This window comes from Thermobia domestica, chromosome 15 (assembly GCF_964235325.1).
Source record: "Thermobia domestica chromosome 15, izTheDome1.hap1.1, whole genome shotgun sequence".
Lineage (NCBI taxonomy): Eukaryota > Metazoa > Arthropoda > Insecta > Zygentoma > Lepismatidae > Thermobia > Thermobia domestica.
The window spans coordinates 96364048-96385122 of NC_137468.1; the positions used below are offsets into that span (position 1 = coordinate 96364048).

At 36.6% G+C, this 21075-nt stretch overlaps 1 protein-coding gene across 1 annotated transcript in view; it reads right to left on the bottom strand.

Annotated features, from left to right (window-relative positions):
- Nucleotides 1–21075, bottom strand: part of LOC145671158 (uncharacterized) — a 2642835-nt gene that overhangs the window by 98016 nt on the left and 2523744 nt on the right. The window contains exon 17 of the mRNA XM_081739993.1: nucleotides 613–1233. Coding sequence (XP_081596119.1) covers nucleotides 613–1233 — 621 coding nt within the window. The remainder of the gene's footprint in view (nucleotides 1–612; nucleotides 1234–21075) is intronic.

Sequence of the window (21075 nt, forward strand, 5' to 3'; positions counted from 1 at the left end):
TGTGGATAAAATTTCTTTTTGTGTATACAGCGCTCCTTAGTTCACTAAATATCATAAACGTTCGTTGATAATTATGGAGCTGATACCTTAAAAGGATTTGTACACTCATGTTCAAAATGATTGTCGCATATCTATAACTGTCTTTTTGTAAGAATATAATTTGATAATGATTTTGCAGGCTACTTTTAATACTGATACTATGTGTATAATCGGGAAATGTATATTTGTGGTAAATTTCATAGGAAAAGAATTCTAAATTATAAATGCGAAAAAAATTAGAATGAGTAAAACAAAATGTTGCTAAATGAACAAGAAAGTTTTATTTTTGTTTTATTGTTCTTATTTATTGCTCTTTTGACATGAAATTTGCCACATACATGTCTTTGCCGATTATACACAATACTAACATTATAAGAAATACCGGGCGAATTCGTTATAAAATTATATTCCTACAACATATTTATAGACATGCGACAATAATTTTGGACATGTGTGTACATATTGTAAAGAAATTTGATTCACATAAACAGAAATGTTCATAACTTCCATCAATTTTTTAACGGGTATTTTGCTAATCTATTTTCGAAATCAGTTAAAGAGAAAAATACTTACTTTTCGTATAAAATCCTTTGGCAGTGGGTAAACAGAAATTATTCCAGGCTTGTTACATTTCTTAGAGACCACAAACACCTTCTCCAAATATGAGTGACTGTTGAGCAAATTGCTAACAGTGACATTCAAGTCATAAGCACCAAGTGTAAAATATGTATGATTTGCTTCTCCTGCACTAGTTTCGTATGATGGGCTTCCATCTCCCCAGTTCCATTGAAATTTCAAATGCGAACCACCCTTGTGCAGAACTTTAAACACTACAGACTTCCCAACAGTAAGATTTCTGTAATACACACCAATTATTCCAGCACATTCTTCTTGAATTAAAATTTTCAACAGATTTGATTTTACTTTCGAAAACGGATTTTTAGCAACACACTGAACTAGGACTTCACCACTGTCGAAAAATGTGTGTGTCAAATGCGGCACATTAGTAGTTCTTTCGTATATTACATTTCCATCTTGCTGTATTGTCCAATCAAACTGCATAGCTGATTCAAAATCCGGAATTACTTCAGCTGTTAACGCAATTGGTTCGCCGCTTGGATAAGCACTGTTAATTGAAGCTACGCTGATTTGCACATCAACAAGACGATGAAGAACAATTATTTCACCGGATGCCTGAAAAGACAAGATGAAGGCAGATTAGAATACTAATCATCCACATGGAATTTTATATTGTTACGAAAAACAACAAGGAAGGATATTAAAATTCAGAATTTCATTCGCCAGAAATACCTTACGTTTGTTATTTTATTTACAACATCTTTATAACAGTTTTTAGCACAACCTGCCTAGGTATACTCAAGGATTAGAAATTATATTTCCGAGCATGCATTTTAGCCCGTTACGTATGAGGGATGATGATGTCCATAGGCGATCCCGGAAAAGTGGAGGGGAAGGAAGTGGCTCGGGACCTGTATGTCAGGTAGGCTACCATACCATCCCGGTATTTGCATAAGGGGAAATCCATGAAAAACCTCAATCAATGAAACGGTTTCTATACCTTTCCGACTGACTGTCTCCACAGGGAACCACAGGGCAAGAGTGTTAGGGACTACGCTGCGCTGGGCCATCAAACTATACCCAAGGGATATATAGGAGACTAGTGATTTCTTTAGGTAATGATGACGAAAACGTACAAGCATACTGAATTTCAAGTTTTATTCCAATTCCAAGTACCTAAAATATGAGATTATAAGTGAAAAAAAAAAAAAAAACATTAAATAACATGGGGAATTTCATCCCCTCTTTAGACTCCCTAAAATTAAAAATAAGGCTGATATTTAGTATCTCCCCCAATCTTGCACATATAAGATTTACAGTGTGTTACTTTACAAAATTTCCTGAGCTAGGGACAGCTAGCGAAGGGAGTTAGAAATCCCCAGGGCCCTTGTACTTCTACCTTTATCACAATTTAGACAAAAACAAGGTACTCGGTTCTGGAAGCATGAAACGAGTTGGGGGAGATACTAAATGCCATCCAAAAATATTTACTTTTAGCAATTTTCCTGTGGGTTAGTCCCGGAAAGCCACAATCATGCCAAACTCAACTGGAAGTACCCGTTATTTTATGTCAGTTCATGTAGTTTTATATAGTTAGGATTGTAAAATATTCCGTAACTTTTCGGTTTTTCAGTAGCATCTATTCCTATTTTTAATAGTTTAGGTACCTTATACACCATTTTCATCATTTAACAGAAGCTATATAAGGTTAATATATGCACTTGAATTACATTAAACTAACAGGAATTTTTAAAACTTTCTACCTTGTCTTTAAAAATGCTAATTTGAGGGGGAAACTAAACTTTAAAAAAAAAAAGGTTCACTTCACAATGCCCACTCCAGCTCGTATACTCACTCACAAACGAAAAATCTCACACTATTAATTTCATCAAAACTTTCCTAACATTAACCCGTGCGTATTCGCGCTCTTTTTTTGTGACAGCAGTACTGACGCGGGGGTCAAATAGACCCCCAAATTGACATTTATTTTATAACAAAAATATTTTTTTAATAATTAAGAATGTAGCATAACTAGACATGTTTCTAAAAGTATTTACCGCTATTAGATTTTTTGTACTCGTTTTGAGATTGTTATATTTTTTCATCGGGACTTTTGGCTAACAACAAAATGTACCTGTTTAAGAATCTGTGTACACCCTGCGCGAGTACTTAAGAGTTAAACTAACCCGTTCCTACCCCTACCCTACATATCTCTATCTTTAGGTTTGCCATACATCCGTATTTTGTACAGACTGTTTGTATTTTTGGGTCCGTGTCCGTATCGTACAAAGCATGAAGTACGAAAATGCCCTTATTTGACAGATTTTGGAATTGCCCGCGTTACATTTTAGTTACCATTAATAAAGTAGGTTATGTTTTTAAAAGTGTCTCATTTTTCTATTCTAGGGTTCTTTTGGTTAGATTTAATATACGTAATTTAATGGCATAATTTCTTATATTTGTGTTAATGAAAAAAAAAAAAAAAAAGATACGTTGGTTTCCAATAGTTTTAAATATTATAGTAAATAGGCCTAATTGTGTGATAACCTAAAAAGGTGATTTTTAGGTAAGAAATTTCAAAACATTTGTTCTGAATTTAGGCACCGGATATTTGATGAGTCATTTTAAGGCTTGTCCGTACTTTGGATCAAAAAATTATGGCAATCCTACCTATCTTACCATATTCTACTACATCTTTTAAAGTGGCCCTATTTTCGATGCGCAGCTGGAGCGTGTATTATAAAGTTTAGCCAAAAAACTCAAACAGTCCTTAGCAATAACGATCCAATTCTCGGTTAGCAAAACAAAAATTTTAAACAATTTTTTACCGTTAAGTCAAACAACGAACGTAATAAATCTTATAATAATAATTTTTATATATGAGAATTACCCTGCACACAACACAGACCAAAATTAACTTACGACACGAATATTTCGATGAATATAGTAATTTTTTTATTTTTATTTTTTACTCGTAATTTATTTTAATAATACAACAAGTTTCAGCAACACACACTTAAGAACTCCATGATGGTTTGATGAAATAAGACAAGTCAAAATGGGGCTTTCGTTAAATTGAAGAAACGAAGTTTGGTAAAATCGACAGCAAGACAGGATAGCATCTCCGTCACAAAGCACAAACACTACTATTTTCAAACAATAAACTGATATTAATCTTAAACTTACAAGTTATATTCAAGTTCGATTTAAAACAAAAATTCTCTAAGACATACGTTCAGTACATACTCCGAACTTGTTGCGCAATGCACAAAACCGATATTTCTTTCGAAACCAAAGCGAGCACATATACACACCATTGCTCACAGCGCTCCCGTTCTTGGTAGCTTTCCTGTAAAGTATCATTTCGTCCTCCTACGCAATCTATAAATATTGAAAGGTTAATCTAAGTATAAAGAAGGCTCCGAAAGAAAGAACTACACATTCATCCTATGGTAACTAAACTAACTCCAGGAAGCTCCGTGTTTTCTACAGCCATATGGCCCCTTCTGTCTCCCCTCTGCCCCCCATCTTCCAACTCTGTTTCCAATCTGCCCCGTTTGACGTCAGTTCCCTCGACAAAGTAAACAAGTCACTCAGTGCGGTGCCTCTGTTTATTGTGTATTTCAGATGTAAAGCATCACGGGCAGTAGCCAATGCTGCGCGATATTTCGCGCGGTGTTGCCGGATTGCGGACTCCCCTTTCCCTTCTCGCTCTTCCTCAAGCTGAGATTATGACACATAAATTTGCAACATTATTCACAATGTAACAATATTATTCCAGCAATATCTGGAATTTTAACTGTGCATCCTAAAAGTATATATAGCAACTAAATTACTTACCTGTTATCTACTCCAGTGGAACTGCTAAAGGCTCGTCTTCCCCACTACTTTCACTATCGTCTATGTCAGTTAATATTTCGTCATTGTCTGAATCTGAGTCTTGTAAATTTACTATTATGGGTTCCAAAATTTCGTCACGTCCTATTTCTTTCATGAAGTCATCTTCTTGTAATTTGTCCGTGTGTTGTACACAAGATTGCCAGTCGTTTTGCGTTACGCTATCAATTTCTTCGTTTATCAGTCTTTCAACGTCTGTCAACTTGAATGTCTTATTTCTTGTTGCAACTCCTCTCTTTACTTGAGCCCATATAAGCTCGATTGGGTTGTAGTGACAATGATAGGGTGGTAACCTTACTATTTCGTGTCCGTTTTCGTTTGCCAGTTGGTCTAGTTCGTACATTTTAGATTGGTTTTTGAACGGCATTACGCGCTGCAATAGCTCAACCTTAGTTTCTGTTGCCGAAAATTCAACACCTTTTTGGTGTAGCCATTCAACAATGGCATCTTTTCTAGTTGATGAATTTGGAATTTTATTTGTGACGGCTGAATGATATGGGGCATTATCCATTATTATAATGCTACCCTCCTCTAAATAATTTAGAAATCGGTTCAAAAACCAATCCTTAAATGTAGCACTTGTCATTTCTTCGTGATAGTCGGAAGTTGATTTAGACCGAAATATCCACTTACTTTCAGGTATAAATCCAGTTTTTGCAGATCCCACATGACAGACAATAAGTCTGCTTCCTTTTCCCGGAGGCACCTTTAATCCACCGTTTTTTGTGGAATCTTGCCAAACTGACTTATGCGAATGATTTTGATTTACCCAAGTCTCGTCCAAGTAAAATATTGGTCTTGTGTCGCCAGAAGTCCGAATTTCATGCATCTTCCGAAGAAATTTTAGTCTTGCCGCCACAATATCATTCCTCTCCATTAAAAACTTACGTCCATCGGTTGTTTTCTTATACCTGAAACCTAAAGCCCGGAGTATTCTGTAAGTGGATGACTTGGAACCTGTAAAGGAAATCTTACTTTTCAAAGCATTTGTGATTTTTTGCAAAGTCGGAAATTCGCCTTGGTCATAAAAGTCAAAAACAGTCCTGCGTACTACGTCCTTGTCAAAGTCATTAAGGTTTGTGAGCCTTTTGGGAGGTCCTTTGTGTTTTCTAGGAGATAGAAAAACTGGAATATTACTGGGAGGCATCTTTCTTGCCTCCACGCAGATTCGTGACACTGTGGCTCGATTTATCCCGCAAGCTTGTGCTGTTAGGCTTTGACACTTTTTAAAGTTAAGTTTCTTTCTTTCTTCTTCTGATGAGTATTTCTTAAAAAATTGTAAATACAAAAAATAATTCTCCGAGCTTGACTTCGAAGCACTTCTTTTTTAGAAAATCCCGCACTTGCACTCGGTTTACTAAAAGACATTGTATATTTTAGTTTTCGGAGAACAAACGAACTACCAGGAAAGAAAGCAACCCAGATACTGATGAATTCTGTTTATGCTAGAAGAGAAATTGCGTTCCTACACGAATAGCTTCTTTGTTCCTTATCAGTTTTTATAACAAATAACACTCTTGGGGCTTGGTCTAGGTCTCACGAAAACAATCCGTCTGAAAGCAAGTCCATATGATCGAGTTTGTTTTGGGTTACGATAATTTACGACACCATTCAGACGCTTGGTGCTTTTGAATCCCTGCTTGAGGGGAAAAGAGGGAATAAGTGGTCGCATATATGTAACGTAGTGAAACGTGAAAGAAAAAATAAACAAAACATACTGCTTTTCTTTCTGTCGAATAAGGAAGAATCTATCTGGAAGTGAACTTCAAACCAATACTACGAACTTCCCGTACTTTGTTCTCGCTCGCTTACTACTCTCAAGGGTGTAGCCACCGGGGAAAAGGGGGCCCTGTCTTTCCAAATTATTTCCAACCCCGAAATGAGGTTTGTTTGGTATATGTTTAATAAACTTATTTAATAGTTAATGTAAATGAGGGACGTTTATGATAAAACATGAAAATTAAAAAAGAAAACATCATCAGTACGGTTTTTGTACCTAATTAAAACAGCTAAAATTAATCATATGCTTTACATTCTCATTTCCCTTTCTGTGTGAAGTCTCTATATTATTGCATAATAATAGGGCCTATCTGAGTTGGTATTTTTTTTTTTTCAAGTTTTTTTTTTTTCCTTTACTATTTTAACCCACATAAACACAAAGTCAGATAAACAGATTGCCAAAAACAGCATTTGTTTTCTTATGAATAGCTTATTGATTCATCTTTTACAATCCGGGTTTTAACTTCAGTACTGTCAAGATCCGTCTCTTGATAAGGTAGCATTGTGAAAATATAATATGTGTATTGTATGTATGTATGTATGGTGAATTAAAATGCTTTCATGTTGTGAAAGAGATAATTTGTTCTGCTTTTAATATGTGAAAAGTTTCCCTCCCATTGTAAGTAATGTACCCCTAGAACAACCTGCTGGTTACACCCATGATTATTCTGTAATAAAAGTTGAGTTCTATTTCCAAATTGAAGAAAAATCCACTGGAAATTAGACGCGGGACTCATCGCTCGTTTTACTAATTGTTTTATATGGAAACCTTTAAAAGCGTGTATCATAACAACCAGTTGACATAAAAAGATGTAGTTTTCACGTATGTGTTCGTAATTCTTTTCTCTACTTCGTAAAGTGAGCAGTTGATGTGCTAATACAATATTTCTAATAAGCGCCTCTGGTATTGTCAAGATTCGCAGTAGCGCGAGAAGTCAGCGTGCGGACTGCTTGTCGCGAATTGTCAACACCGCTCAAAGCCAATTGGACGCCGCGTGAAGCCAACTCAAGGCCATGCCGCTTATCATCTGAAAAGTCCTGTACATCGACTTCAGACAACTGCGAAAAATAACGGTTTAAAATGGGAGCAGATGACACAAAATAGACAGGAGTTTCTAAACAAGGCTGTCATACGAATAATCAAGTAACTATTGACAATTTAGTTAAAAAAGAAAAGAAAAGAAAATTGTCTTCATAGGAAAAATGTTATTTCCCTTACCTAAAAGAAGGGAGAGTGGTGGCTTAAAAATTTCAAGAGCTGAGCGCAGACACGGGAATAATGGTTCTTTCTTTTCTTTTCGTGGCTCTATCTCATTTACATAGAAAGAGTTTTGTTTACAACACTGTATACATTTACGAAATTTATGGAAAATCCCGTACGAACAACCATTTGAAACATATGGTGAATTATGAAGAAATACCTGTTGTAACTATTTTATGTTCTTTCAAACTGATTTATTTCGATGTTAAAACAAAGCTGATTCCCAACTGTAAGATCAGTGATGACAGTAACACCCAGCAGTTTGGATTCGTAGGACGGGCGGGGGGGGGGGGGGGGGGGGTGGAAGAAATGACGTTCTGTAATTATGCATATCAATTAGCAATAGTGACAGCGAAACCAGCTCTTCTCCCACCAGTGGCGTATGGTGAAATTTTACTTTGGCTAAGCAATAATATCAGAGGTGGCTCGTGACGGACGCCACACTGGTAAAAATTCAAGTTTTTTTTTTTTTTTTCTTGAAACACAGCCAAAAGAACTTCATTAATGTATTAGTTGTTGCATACAGCAACTTTAGGCAATGACATAACCAGGAACTTACTTTAGAGGAAATTTCTCCTACTTAAAAAATGGTTCTAGGTTAAGTATGGGTTCATTTCTACATCTATAAATGACGTCACTAACTAAATTATACTTTAAAACTTGCTACGTATAAGAGTGATCATGCTTATTTGAAAACAATATTCTAAGAATGTATGAATGTCTTATGATATGCAATTCACCTTAAGCTTAAAAGTGGTTAGTATACGTGCCGCTTACGCGAGAGATCCGACTCTCGGTGGGAACTCAGGTAGTTTTCATCTACGTTAAGCTGTAGGTCTATGCCTCATATAGCCTGATTGCTGAAAAGAGATGTTAAACTCTAAATCCATTAACTAAAGATCAAAAGTTTATCTAATTCGTACCATTGGCTATTTGTTTCGATGTAAATGGAAGTAGATTCATTTCATTTTGTGTACATAAATAACGAGTTAGCTTTCTTGTTGCAAATACTATTGAATTAGCTTCAATTGAATTCTCGAATAGTTTAACTACCCTCTAAACAAAAATTGTAACCAACCACTGATTGATTTGTACGTATGTCCTTCGTCAGCAGCAAGGCTACGTAAGACCTGCAGTTCTAAATGAAATGAAATTAAGTTTTACGTCCCACGGATAGGTACGCTAGGCTAAAGGAGACGATGATGAGGAATGAATGAAATGGTGGAATGAAGAAAGTGAGAGGAAACGGGAGAACCCCGAGAAAACCCACGCACACGGTTCCACTACAAAGTTCACTTGGCACGAGCTGGGATCGAACCAAGGAACCCCTGCACCAGAGGTGAACCCTCTACCACTGAGCCACCGCGGCCTCTACATGCAGTTCCAAGTAGGATCTAAACTAATATAGTGGATTTGATACTTTCTCACTGAGAATCGAACTCGAGATCTCGTGAATAAAGACACATGCGGTGGTCGTCAGGGAGGACGGCTGACAACGTCACTCGATTCAAATTGAATTATATATGCACTTTTCCTTTATCCCTAGGATCTTTTCACGATAATAACCTTTATCCTCTTTACAGTTCAACCTGATACTTGAAAAATAAAAACTTAAATGGAGTTCTTACAATGCTCACAAACCACACGAACACACCGCAAGAGTTTAAATATTTAAAAGTCTCTGAAACTTATTGTCGAGTTCTATATTTGTCTATATGGAATTTATGAATAATTAACTGTCAAGTTAGCTTTGATCATTCATTATATATATGCAGTGTTTGCAAACTCGTTGCTGTGGGTAACCTACACGCACAATGTAATGGAAGAAGAGCAACCTCTAAAATTCAGAACAAGCGTCGTTGAACAATATATAAAGAATTGATCTTTCTCTACTCCCCCATCCTATTATTATCAACTCATGTTAAAAAGGGCAACGGAATGAAACCATGTGCAGTCTACCGCATTATGGAGCTTGTATCGATTCTTCTCCCCTTAACCCCCGTCATACTGGAAACAGGAACACAGATTACGATGTGTTTTCGGCTAAAACTCTATACTGTGGTTGGGAATTTATTTCCGGCTGTGATAATTCCGCCTACTGCCGCTGGAGTGCGCCACCAGGAAGCCGCTAATCGGAAGGGTTCGGTCTGGGTCCCCTGGAGACGACTATCGCCTAACTAAATCCCTCGCTACTTTCAGCTCAATTCTCCTGGTTATTCAACTACTTTACCACCTTGCAAAATCTGTATGAACGACCTCTGCCTTCAATACGGTACAGGATAATCTCGCTTCCCAAACCCACCATATTACTCGCAAAACCTATCAAAGCTAAAATTTGGCACAGTATTGATGAACCAAAAGAAATATACGCAAGAAATGTATTGTCTTAGTTTATGGGAAATAACATCCGAAATTCTCACCTCAAATTTACACGGAGTAAAGCATAGCTATTCGAAGTCATTTCCAGTCTCAGTCTCTCTCTCTCTCTCTCAAATAAATATATAAATAAAATAAAATAAAATAAAATATTAAAAAAATAAAGTTACCCTTCTCTTCCTCCGGCCCTGAAATTCCGCCTTACATGCAACATCTGACATAAGCTGTATAGTCATCGAAAGATAGGTAATTATTTCTCACTTCTTAATCTTTCAAAGTTGATTAAATTTGTAAAAATATATATAGCCTATCAATACAACATTTTCATATTTGGCGTGTGAGATTATATCCTTTACAAAACTGGAGATAATGAAAATTGCAGTAGACCACTACAAAAATCATTGAGAGTCAGTTACTCAACATTCGCGCCCGACTGTCTAAGTATCAGTAGTGTTTGATAACACAGAGTAATACGATACGGAGTTTGTGTGCAATAGGATAGACGTTTGAAATCCAAAGTGCACCTCTTCAGGTTTCAAAGAAGGGGAAATTCCTGGTGCGCGATTAGTTGGAGCAAATATATCCAAAATTGCCAATATGTTACGTGTATATGGCGTTAACGGCACGCAGAACTTCTGGCAAGACACTATCAGAGAAGATGAATAGTGGACGGGAACCAAATTTGGTGAGAAATATCACTGTCTATTGAAAAGGGCTGTCAAACAGAACGGTATAGTTAACATGAAATAACTGACCGCAGATCTCGAATTAGCTTCTGGAACAAACGGTTTCTGCAATCACAATCCGATAAGAGCCTGAATATTCGCGGTCGAGTTGCAATTTCAAATCTCTTCTTACCGCCGCTACCGTAATAGTGTGAAAGGGATGGTACCGAGAACAAAGAATGGGCAGCCGATGACTGGAAACAGGTAATATGGTCCGATGAGTCATCTTTCTTATCTGCAACAGCAGGCACGGTTTACGTACGAGGGACGTCCGAAGAGGAGTTATGCTCCAAACCACCCACATTCTACCATTGAACATGGCGGCGGCTTTAATGGTGGTGTAGGCCGAAATGGCGTATTCCATTTATCTTATTCTCAGAGGACACATTACTGTAATTATGTACAGATTTCAGGCACGAGGTGTATTCTGAGGTACAGATGTCCCTTAACAATGCATACATGTCTAATGCATACATATATAAGATTTCAGGGCGTGACTTACGGAACATGAAGTTTATAATTCAAATCCTCCCCTGGCCCACTTAATCTCCCAACTTCAACATTATTGAATGTCTTTGATCAGATTTAAAAGCAGGTTGTGCGGTGTAAATTTCCTTCATCACCTTGACGCAAACTGAATGCAGCTCTCCACAATAATATAAAAAATCCACTCTTCCTCTGGAAATGATTCAAGGGTTATATTGTGTGGACTACGATATCTGGACTTGTATAGCCTACTTGCACAGTCTAACTGTGCGATTGTAGCTAGAAATCTATTGTCAGATCAGAAATGCACATTTGTAAAACAGGATTTTATTAGCAATGTATAGAATTAGATTGTTATCCTAATGATTTTGAGAAACAACACGCATCAGATCAACGCTATTTTTCCTAGATTTTGACAAATAGTACGCATCAGAGCAATGTCACCTTCCTAAGATTGTATGTCGCCCCACCCTAAAAATTCTATTTACATGTTCCTCCCCCTTGGAAATTATATTTACTTCTAAATCTATTTAGATCCTTCTATTCTCTAGACAGACACCGCTCCCGGAGGAGATTTTCATTAAAATTAGTATTTTCTTGTGTAAATTACACAGTTTTCACACTTATTTCCTTCTTCAACCGTTTTAAATATTGACTTTATGTTCCTCGCAGGGGCGGAACCGAACGGACTTCTGGAAGGGGGAGTTGTAATACTGCTACTTAGAGCTACTTTTAAGAGCTCCAAACTCTGGGATCGGTTGTATTTATATATAAAATACGAAAGTTTCCTCTTCTGGGGGGGAAGGGACAATTGCCCAGATCGCCCCCTGGTCCCTCGAGCCCGAGATTCCAATGACGTGCTCTGCGTCAAATCCCCTTGTGAGCCTTTGCGTCGGTCGAAAGCAATACCAGTTCTGCTAGTTTCAGTAGTGCTTTCAATGTCGAAGTAAGATATCAAAATATTACCCTGATATCGGAAACTATCTGACAGTACGTAAATGAAAAGGCACTCGTTTAAGTTTTCATATATGTACTGTGGCAAAAGTAAACTTTTTTCTTTTTATTTTATTAATGTGTACCTTTACACTATCCGTTAAGATAGCAAATTTACATGCTCTACTAAGCTTTCCGCGTAATTGACATTTCCGGCGATCTACCACTTCCGAGAAAAAAAAAAAAGGCGAGGAAAAAATAACGCATGTTTATAAAGGTAATCGTTCTAATGTGTATAACTCGTTCGCCACATTGCGTATCTCCTGAGTGCATTGTCGCAGACAACTGACATGTAAATGGAAAACACACATACATACACCCACACACAAGCCGAGCAAACATTAACCCACGGATTATCTTTCAGTTTCAATAAATGTACTGTATGTTACTACTGAGCGAACCGTTTCAACTTTCCAAACACTGTACACTGAACTCTCATTCGATAATCTGGAGTTTGATGGCCTGCTCCACATACGAGGAAGTGTCCTTTCACTTTGTACTGCTATTCATCAAAATCATATGTTTCCTATGATGAACTTCAAGAGCCTTCGGAATAAATTAATTCAATTATAGTTTTCAGTAACTTCGGGAGAAAAAAAAATAACTTCTCTATTGTAATATAGCAAATGTCCCATAATACCAAATGCCTCCACTCCATGTGTTACTTCAGGCAATATTTTGCATCCTTCCTTTTAAGAGTTCAGTTGATTTTGAGTTTAACGTCCCTTTCAGCAGCGAGGCTATATGAGATGGGACTTACTGATTAGCGTGGAATCCGAACAACACGAGCTTCCGCGGGGAATCGAACCCGGATCTCCCATGCCAAAGGCGCGTACGCTAACCGCTTCGCCACGAAGAAGCTCGACTTTTCATATAGAATGCGTCTAAATTTGAACGCTTCGTATGGTCATCTTAGTGAGGCACTCATTTTCTTTTTCAATTATAAATAAGTCCAACACAAACAAACGCTGAAACGTATTTAGTTATTTCAAATGAAAAGTTCACACACAAAATTTAATGTGTGTAATCTTCATGGACTCCAGTGGTGGCTGGTACTATATGTTGTGTTGTTGTGCAACCGGATATTTCTTTAATGCTAAAGATATTTTTAAGTATTAAAGTAGTGTATCAGTAAAAAATAAACCTTTGCTCTTGAGCGCAAAACAGTATTGATGTATTTCATAAAAAAAATAATTTAAAAAACTGAAAGAAAGAGAGTGATATACAAATCCAGTGGCAGCGAGCGTTGCCACTGGAAGCAGTAACATTGAGCATATGGCAGCGAGCTCCTATCTCTTAACATGAGGAAGTGGATTTATTCTTGCATCGCTGCTATCCTCCCGTATTACGCTGTTCAAGTTGCGAACGAAGTAGCAACTGGTATATAGTCAGCTTCTGTAGTAGTTACGAATTCCTCCGTTTGGCAGCGCTTGACTCAATTGATAGGTTGAGTGAGATATAGACGCTCGGAAGAAAGAAGTTGTCACCAAACAGAAACTCGCAAAGAGCAAATACGCGTCTGGTGGTTTTTTTTTTTTTTTTTTTACAGGGTCGGATCCAAGCTGAATATTTGGGGGAGGGCGGTCGTTCGAAGTCAATAGATTTTATTTTACATTTATAATACAAAGGTAAAAATTCTTGGGATAGATTTTATTTTTAAAATAAAAAAATATCCTATTCTGGGGGGGGGGGGGCGATCGAGACTCGAAGAAGAAAATGTCTTACCACTGGTTTAATTCCTAGCTGTGTGTCGCTCGTGCACATGATCCCGTGTTCGATTTCCGGCGGAGAGCATAAAAATCTCAAATTATTCACTTTCAATACTCATCTGTCTTTTTTAGCCTAAATTGCTGGAATGTTAAACTATTATTTTATTTTTTCATTTTCGAGGGAAAAAATCTTATATTTCATGCTTTTTTATAATAGAGCAGCAGACAAAAATACGTAGTTACTGAAAATGAATTATTTGTCCCTTATATTCATACAAAGAAATGCTAACAAAATGCATATTGTCGGAGGAGAGAGATATTTCTGTACCTTAAAGAAAATAAAGCGGAAAATATTTGCAGTAGCGATGCTTTCTATCCAGAAAAACTTGGCGAACAGCATTCCAGATTTCAATGAAGTCATAGAAAAATTTGAAGCTCGAAAAGAATAAAGAAAGACCTTATATTTTAAAATAATGCATAGTTTACTTAATTAAATAATTTTGTTTAACTGTGTGCATGAATATATGCAATTTTCTTGCTTTCTTTCTTCTTTTTGGGTTAACGATATCATTCATGGCTTACAGCACATGCTATATATTCGATTTATCTCTTGTTCAATAACATGAACGTAGAAGTTTTTGTATGTAAATAGTGTATAAACGTACATTGATAGTGGTTGTTTGAAAAAAAAAAAGGAAATAACTTACATATTAAATCAATATTAGAGAATACACTTTAATCAATAAATATACAAATGGAGCTTATAAGGACTTTCCTCTTCATATTTCCTTAATATTTTTTGGATAAGACTCAAGAATGCTGGGGGGAGGGGAATACTTGCGCGTAACTACATACCTTTGATATTGCAACATTGCAACCGGTACTTCTACAAACCACGAACCGCTACTGATGGATCATTTTGTAATATTTACAAAGTTCATACCTTCCTCCTCCCCTTTTCACGTCAAATTTTCAGTTTTTTTTTTTCTTACTGGTACCTTATGTTAAGAATTCTATATATTATCAAAATTTCGGGTTTCTAGCTTCAGCTGCTCGGCTTAGGCGTTGACCAGTCTGTCACTTACGATTTCTTTCATATACAATGGTTCAGAAGATACGAGAAATTATGTAGGGTATTCAATATTTCATAAAAAGCTGTCACCATGAATTTAAACAAGTATATTTTCAGAACAATATTCTTTACAGTCATCTGAATGGTGTATACCACGTGACAGTGTACACAAAAATATCTTTCCTCCAGCACTGAAACTTTATTGGGGCTGATTATAGCTATGAATAAAATTAAAGAAAGCAACTCTGTTACGACAACGACAGGAAATAACTAACAACAGTCAAAAATCATAGTCTTGTTTTTGTTTCAATCTACTGAATTGAGGTTTGCGCCTTTATTCTAGAATTTATCCTGGCGAGGGAAGAATAGTTTGACCCGCGGTTACCAATGTCCTCTTTTCCCTGGACATAGTCTCATTTCTTCCTGTAAAAATGTGTCTGAGTGGCTTGACATATAGTAATTATGTCTGGGTTGTTACAAAAAAAAAAAAGTAATCAGAACAATGTTATTTACTACAAGTAATCTCCTAAATGAACTTGTGCAAATGCCGAACACAATCAGCCATGTATTTGAACAATAAGCGTCTTCTTGTGCTTTGAAGTTGGTACTACCAAAGAGTTCACATAACTTCGTCTATTCTATCTTCCAGTTCCGCATTGGCTGAATTGAGTTTATTGTTGCCATATTGAAGGATAAATCTTACGGCATACAGTTTTTTTCTTGTGGAGAGGAACGAAAGGACTAAATAATGAATCATTATCCCCAAAGTCAGTTGATCTTTCGTCAGTATTTTGTTTCAAACACTAATACCTGAAATTAGATGCCCTTTTTAGTTGCATGAAATTTGGTAACCCTGTAAATGGACGGATTGCGTGTGCCACTGGGTCCTGTAATGCACGTGGTATCTATATACAAGGCAGGCAAGACAGAGCCGGGACTCGAACCCATTCCTGTTTTTAGTATTGTATTGCACTGCCGGGTTGTAATTTAACCTTGGATTACAGCATCTAGTAGTGGAGAAACATCTGCTGACACCTGGGACAGGTGAGTTTGCCGTAGCACCGCGGTGCCAATATTAGATGTACTGGTAGACACAGGGCTATATTTAACATTTTTACCGCGAAATTTCTCTAAATTCCAAAAGCAGAGTATGACAAAAAGAAGGAAAAAAAACAGATCCAAGAAATTCTGCCACCGAAGAATACGGCCAAAGGTAACTTTATTTGTTACAGAAGTTTTCTCCACTATTAAGTATGTATAATTTGCCCATAGACTCCGACCAGTTGAACAATGAACGAATCCCATTATTCTCCCTGGAAGGATGTTGTTAGCCGAGCAATGGTAGCGAGCCCTCAACAAATCGTTCCAATCAATGATTAATTAGTAGAACAGTAGTCCTCCGCTAGAAAGCTGATACGCCTGTTAAGAGAGAAGGCGACGCAGCGCACTGACCATGTGTTAAGTCGTTACGCTGGACGTAGTTTAACCGGTCTCTAACAGATGGCATTGGAGCGGCTCAGGTCTACAAAGGACTGTTACGTCAAGTGGTTTGTTTGGTTAAGTAATCCTCCGCGTAACAGGCGTATCCTGATTATCCACTTTATCCTCGTATCGATGGTGATGGGGTAATAAACAATCTAACAGATACCCACCATTAAGTAGTAAAGTATCCAACAGTAAGTAGTACAACCTACGCTCAGATTGGGGAGGTACTTTGAACTTACTCAACTCACATTTGCCCAAGAATAGTCTAACAATTATTTCTATTTCAGTTCATACTGTAGCAATGACTTCTTGTTTCTTATTTAATCAAAATAGTTCATTAAATATCACAGTCAGTGGCGTATTTAGGGGAGGGGCTTCCGGGCTTAAGCCTCCCCGAAATCTTACTTACTATAGTAAATTACATTAAATATCTTGCAGAATTTTCACATTTTCAGGCAAAGTCCCCCCGAAAGTTAGCAAAGCTCCCCACCGAAACAAAATCGTAAATACGCCACTGATCACAGTGTATGCGTTACATGTACAAGTTACATCTCCTTTTCTCTCTCTAATGTTACAATATCCCGACTTTTCACTCTAAAAATTTGGCAACCGTAATAAGGCCACGAAAAGATTGGTACTTCTGAGTTTCCTATTACAGAAGTTTAAGTGAAAAATTCAAAGTACGTATTAAAAAAAAAAAAAAAAAAACTATATTCTTAAAAGCTTTACAAAGAAGGACATTCAACAACTTCTGAAAAGCAATTCTGTTCCTGAGTTCCTCTACCGATTAATGTCGCGTAAGCTCTCACATATTCGATTATCGTTTTCGACCTTTTATTTTTATTTTTATTTTTTTAATCGCATAGTTCTACAGTATTTTTAAGTGCTTCAAATTAATATTTCACCTACTGTATTACACAACAAGGCTTCTTGTTCCGTGTATACCAAGTCGAAGTAAGTATTATATATAGATTAAGGAAAACTGAGGGATTTAAAACAGAAAGAAAAAAAAAAACACTGTTGCAGGTACAGTACGAATTTTACAATCATTAATTTATGAACGGATTTTACTTTATTATTATTATTATTCAATAGAACTTGGAAGTCACGTGGTGGATTTTCCACATGCAAAAGCTTAAAATAGAGAGCAAATTTCTTTTCTTGTCTTTTTCTTAAGTAGCAGATACAAGACAATGAAGAGAGTTGGATCTGAAGCTTTTTTTCTTTCTTTCTTTTAATTTTGTTCGAAGTCACGTTTTCCTTCTTAACGCGGAGGTTCTGCTTTGCATTATGCACTCCCTCTTAATTTGCACGATTAAAAAGTAGAATCAAGTCGTAGGAAGCATTTACATTCTTTCTCATATACATCAAGATCGTACAGCACGTACGAAAAATACTAAAAAGAAAGAGGGAAGACGAATGAGAGTAATGGTAGTCGTACTTCAAATTTAAAAAAAAAAAAAAATTCATGTGCCCAAAATACTAAACGAGGATTTTTTTTCAATTAAAATATAATTTATGCATAAAAAAAGAATATGTCTCTCCCAGCCAAAAACTCGTATTATTAGGTACGTCGTTGTTAGCTACGTCGAGTTATGACAGACAATTTCAAAGACAATGGGGAGCTTTGTGTCATGTTGCAAACGACCACAATAAAGCTTAATACTTTGCGTTATTTTATAGTTCGATGGTTATCCACCTAATCGGTTTAACCAAATATGTTCAGAACATGTCTCTAGCTGTTCTCAAACTTCCTGGTGAAGTCACAAAATGAACTTAAATGAAATATTTCACTTTTATGTCCCACGATTATGCAGTGTAGGCTAAAGAAGACTGTGACGATGAGAAATGGCAGAATGAAGAAAGCGGGAGAACCAAGGCAACACAATACACACGGTGTTTGTCCACCACGAAGCCCACTTGATGCGACCCTACGTACCAGAGGTGATGCTCTATCACTGAGCCACCGTTGCCCCTGGTTAAGTCACAAAGCTCACTGGAAAACTTGTGGGTCCCGTACAATAGGCACTTGAATTGAAAACAATAGGCCTATATAGTAATAAAACATACTAAATTACGTATATTACTATATGTACACACTTCTAAGTAAAATTAACTCATTAATTGTTACAAAGCAAATACAGAAAAAAATATTCATTTTAAAAACTACACTGAAATATTTGTTTTACGTCCCAGTACGGTGAAGTTGCAATAGCGGATCTAGCACGGAGCCAGGGGCCATAGGCCGTCCCCCAGTTTTTTGGGTGACAAAAATAATTTAAGCTACTATTTACATATGTTTGAAAGTTTATAGTAAACTCATGATTCACCTATCATACTCTGGGATCTGGCTGCCCGCAACCCCTTTTTAACTTCTAGATCCGTCACTGTGAAGGTGAGTACGAATGATTATTGAAAGTGAATGATTGTACAAAAATGGGTGTGGAATCAGAGGAACTTTGAGAATACAATGCTGTTTACCACAAATTCAATTATGATCGACCAAGAGGTGATCAGCCACCGGCTTTGTTCTAATGAGAGCTGAAAATACTTATTAAAGCAAGCTACAAGAGCCAAAAATGTGCGGCTTACACACAAGAATGTAGGGGCCTATTTACTAACATGCTAGACTTGAGAAAAAAAGAAAGAAACAGCCAACTTGCAGTTTATACAACGGAATCAACCTACCAAATTCCGCGGCGGAATATGTGGAAGCACGTAGTTATTTCCTTAGCCGCAACGGCACCAGGACAAGTAGCACATTACCGCCATCTACATGTATGTATAATAACTACTTATGAAACAACAGTGAAATCGTTCAGAACAATGCAGTATTGCCAAATTGGGCTACAAGTAGTGGATTGGGTGTTTTTTTTTTTTTTTTTTTAAGTGCCCTCGCTACCAAAATTTCAAATTGAGCGACATGCTATTTTTGGGCTACTTTTAATTGTCTGCAGGCTATAATAAGAATACGCTACTTTTTATTTTTATATATGAAATCACGAATTATTAGTTTTATATAATACAATAAAAGTTCTGTTTTTTGAGTATTCTATTCATAATGAACAACAGTTTTACTAAAACTAACATGTTCTATACTAGTTCATTTCTTGTTTCAGTAATTTTTAATCCCCAGATCTGACAATATTAGACTTTTGTTATGTTTGCGCTGTTGTAATATCACTGACCGTGTTCGTGTCTCAGTTAATACCTGGAGTAATAGTTATGCGGAGATGTAAGCATGAACATTTAATTGTGTTCCTGTATACTCCATATTAATATAATGCGTAAGTAGAGTTACAATAGATCTTCGAAAATTCATGGCTCTCAAATAAAGAACTCAGCAACTAACTTAAAGAAATGAGGAATAACAGTGAATAAACATGCTGTAAATATTGTAAAGTGTATTTCAGAGCCCACAAAACTAATTTAAACAAACATGTCTCCTTGTTTAAAAAATCGCCCATTTTATATTATCACTACCTGCCCAGTTCATTGCACATTGGAGTTTTAATGCAGCTGATGTAATATGGTGCTTGCCCTAAAATCCGAAACTGCGGTCGCCACCTGACCATTGTCAACCCAGACATATCTGACATTTTAATGTTTGGGCTACAAATAGTTCAAATCTGCTACTTCTGGTGCACAACCTCGCTACTTTTTAATCTTTAGATCTGGCAACACTAGAACGACCGTCTGAACACTAGAACTAATATACTGCTGTCAAGCACTGAGTGTTTACCTAAGATCCCCGGTTTAATTCTAGTGCAATTTAATAAAACTTTGTGTTGCAACTTATTCATTTTCTAGTCTTATGAATAGACTGATACCATTCAAAATACGAAATGTGTACATATTTTAACTGAGATTTTTTTTTTTTCATTTAAATTAATACAAAGTACACTGTTACTGATGATAGAATACCGATAACTCTGTGGAAAAGCGCCGTCGGGCATTCGGATTTGCAAAATGTATAAGAGAATTTAATGAGAGCCGCCCAGGGCGGCGTTAATTCGTGGGTGCAATATACTATTGCCAATGTCTAAACACTATACGAAACAGTTTTTGACTTAGGTCCTATATAAAAGAGGGCAGATTAACATCAAACTACTTTTTGTATTTATTCATATCACTGACCTTTACGACGAAGTTTATTTTTTAAAAATCGTAAAATCATTTTAAAGTAGCTCTATTAATTATGATGTATCCTCTTTGTCTACCAAAGATCTTCAACTCACGAAACAGTGTGGGGCACATTAGCAATTTCAATAACAATCGTAGGCCCGTAAGCTGCACCCTTTCTTCCATATTATTTTGATCCGGAGGCAGACGACCAAAATGTAAGGAGAATGTACTAGAACATATTTCTCGAAAGGGCAATCCTTATACAAGAGTGACATGTTACCGTAATTTAATCTTCCTTATCTCCCGTTAGATGGGATGGGGAGGGGGGGGGGCAATTGCGTTATCTCGAACTAAGATGCTTCCATCTATTTTTAAAAATTATTTAATCGCGTTCTTATTTTAAATATTTTACTTTTCAAAAGTGCCAAAGCGAAGATTCTGATTTAAAAAAAAAAAAAAAAATAGAAAGTGAGAAAAAGTAACTGAGCAAAACGGAGCATCAGCCTGAATTTCAAGTAAGTTGTTTTTCTTTCTTCGGGTTAACAATTC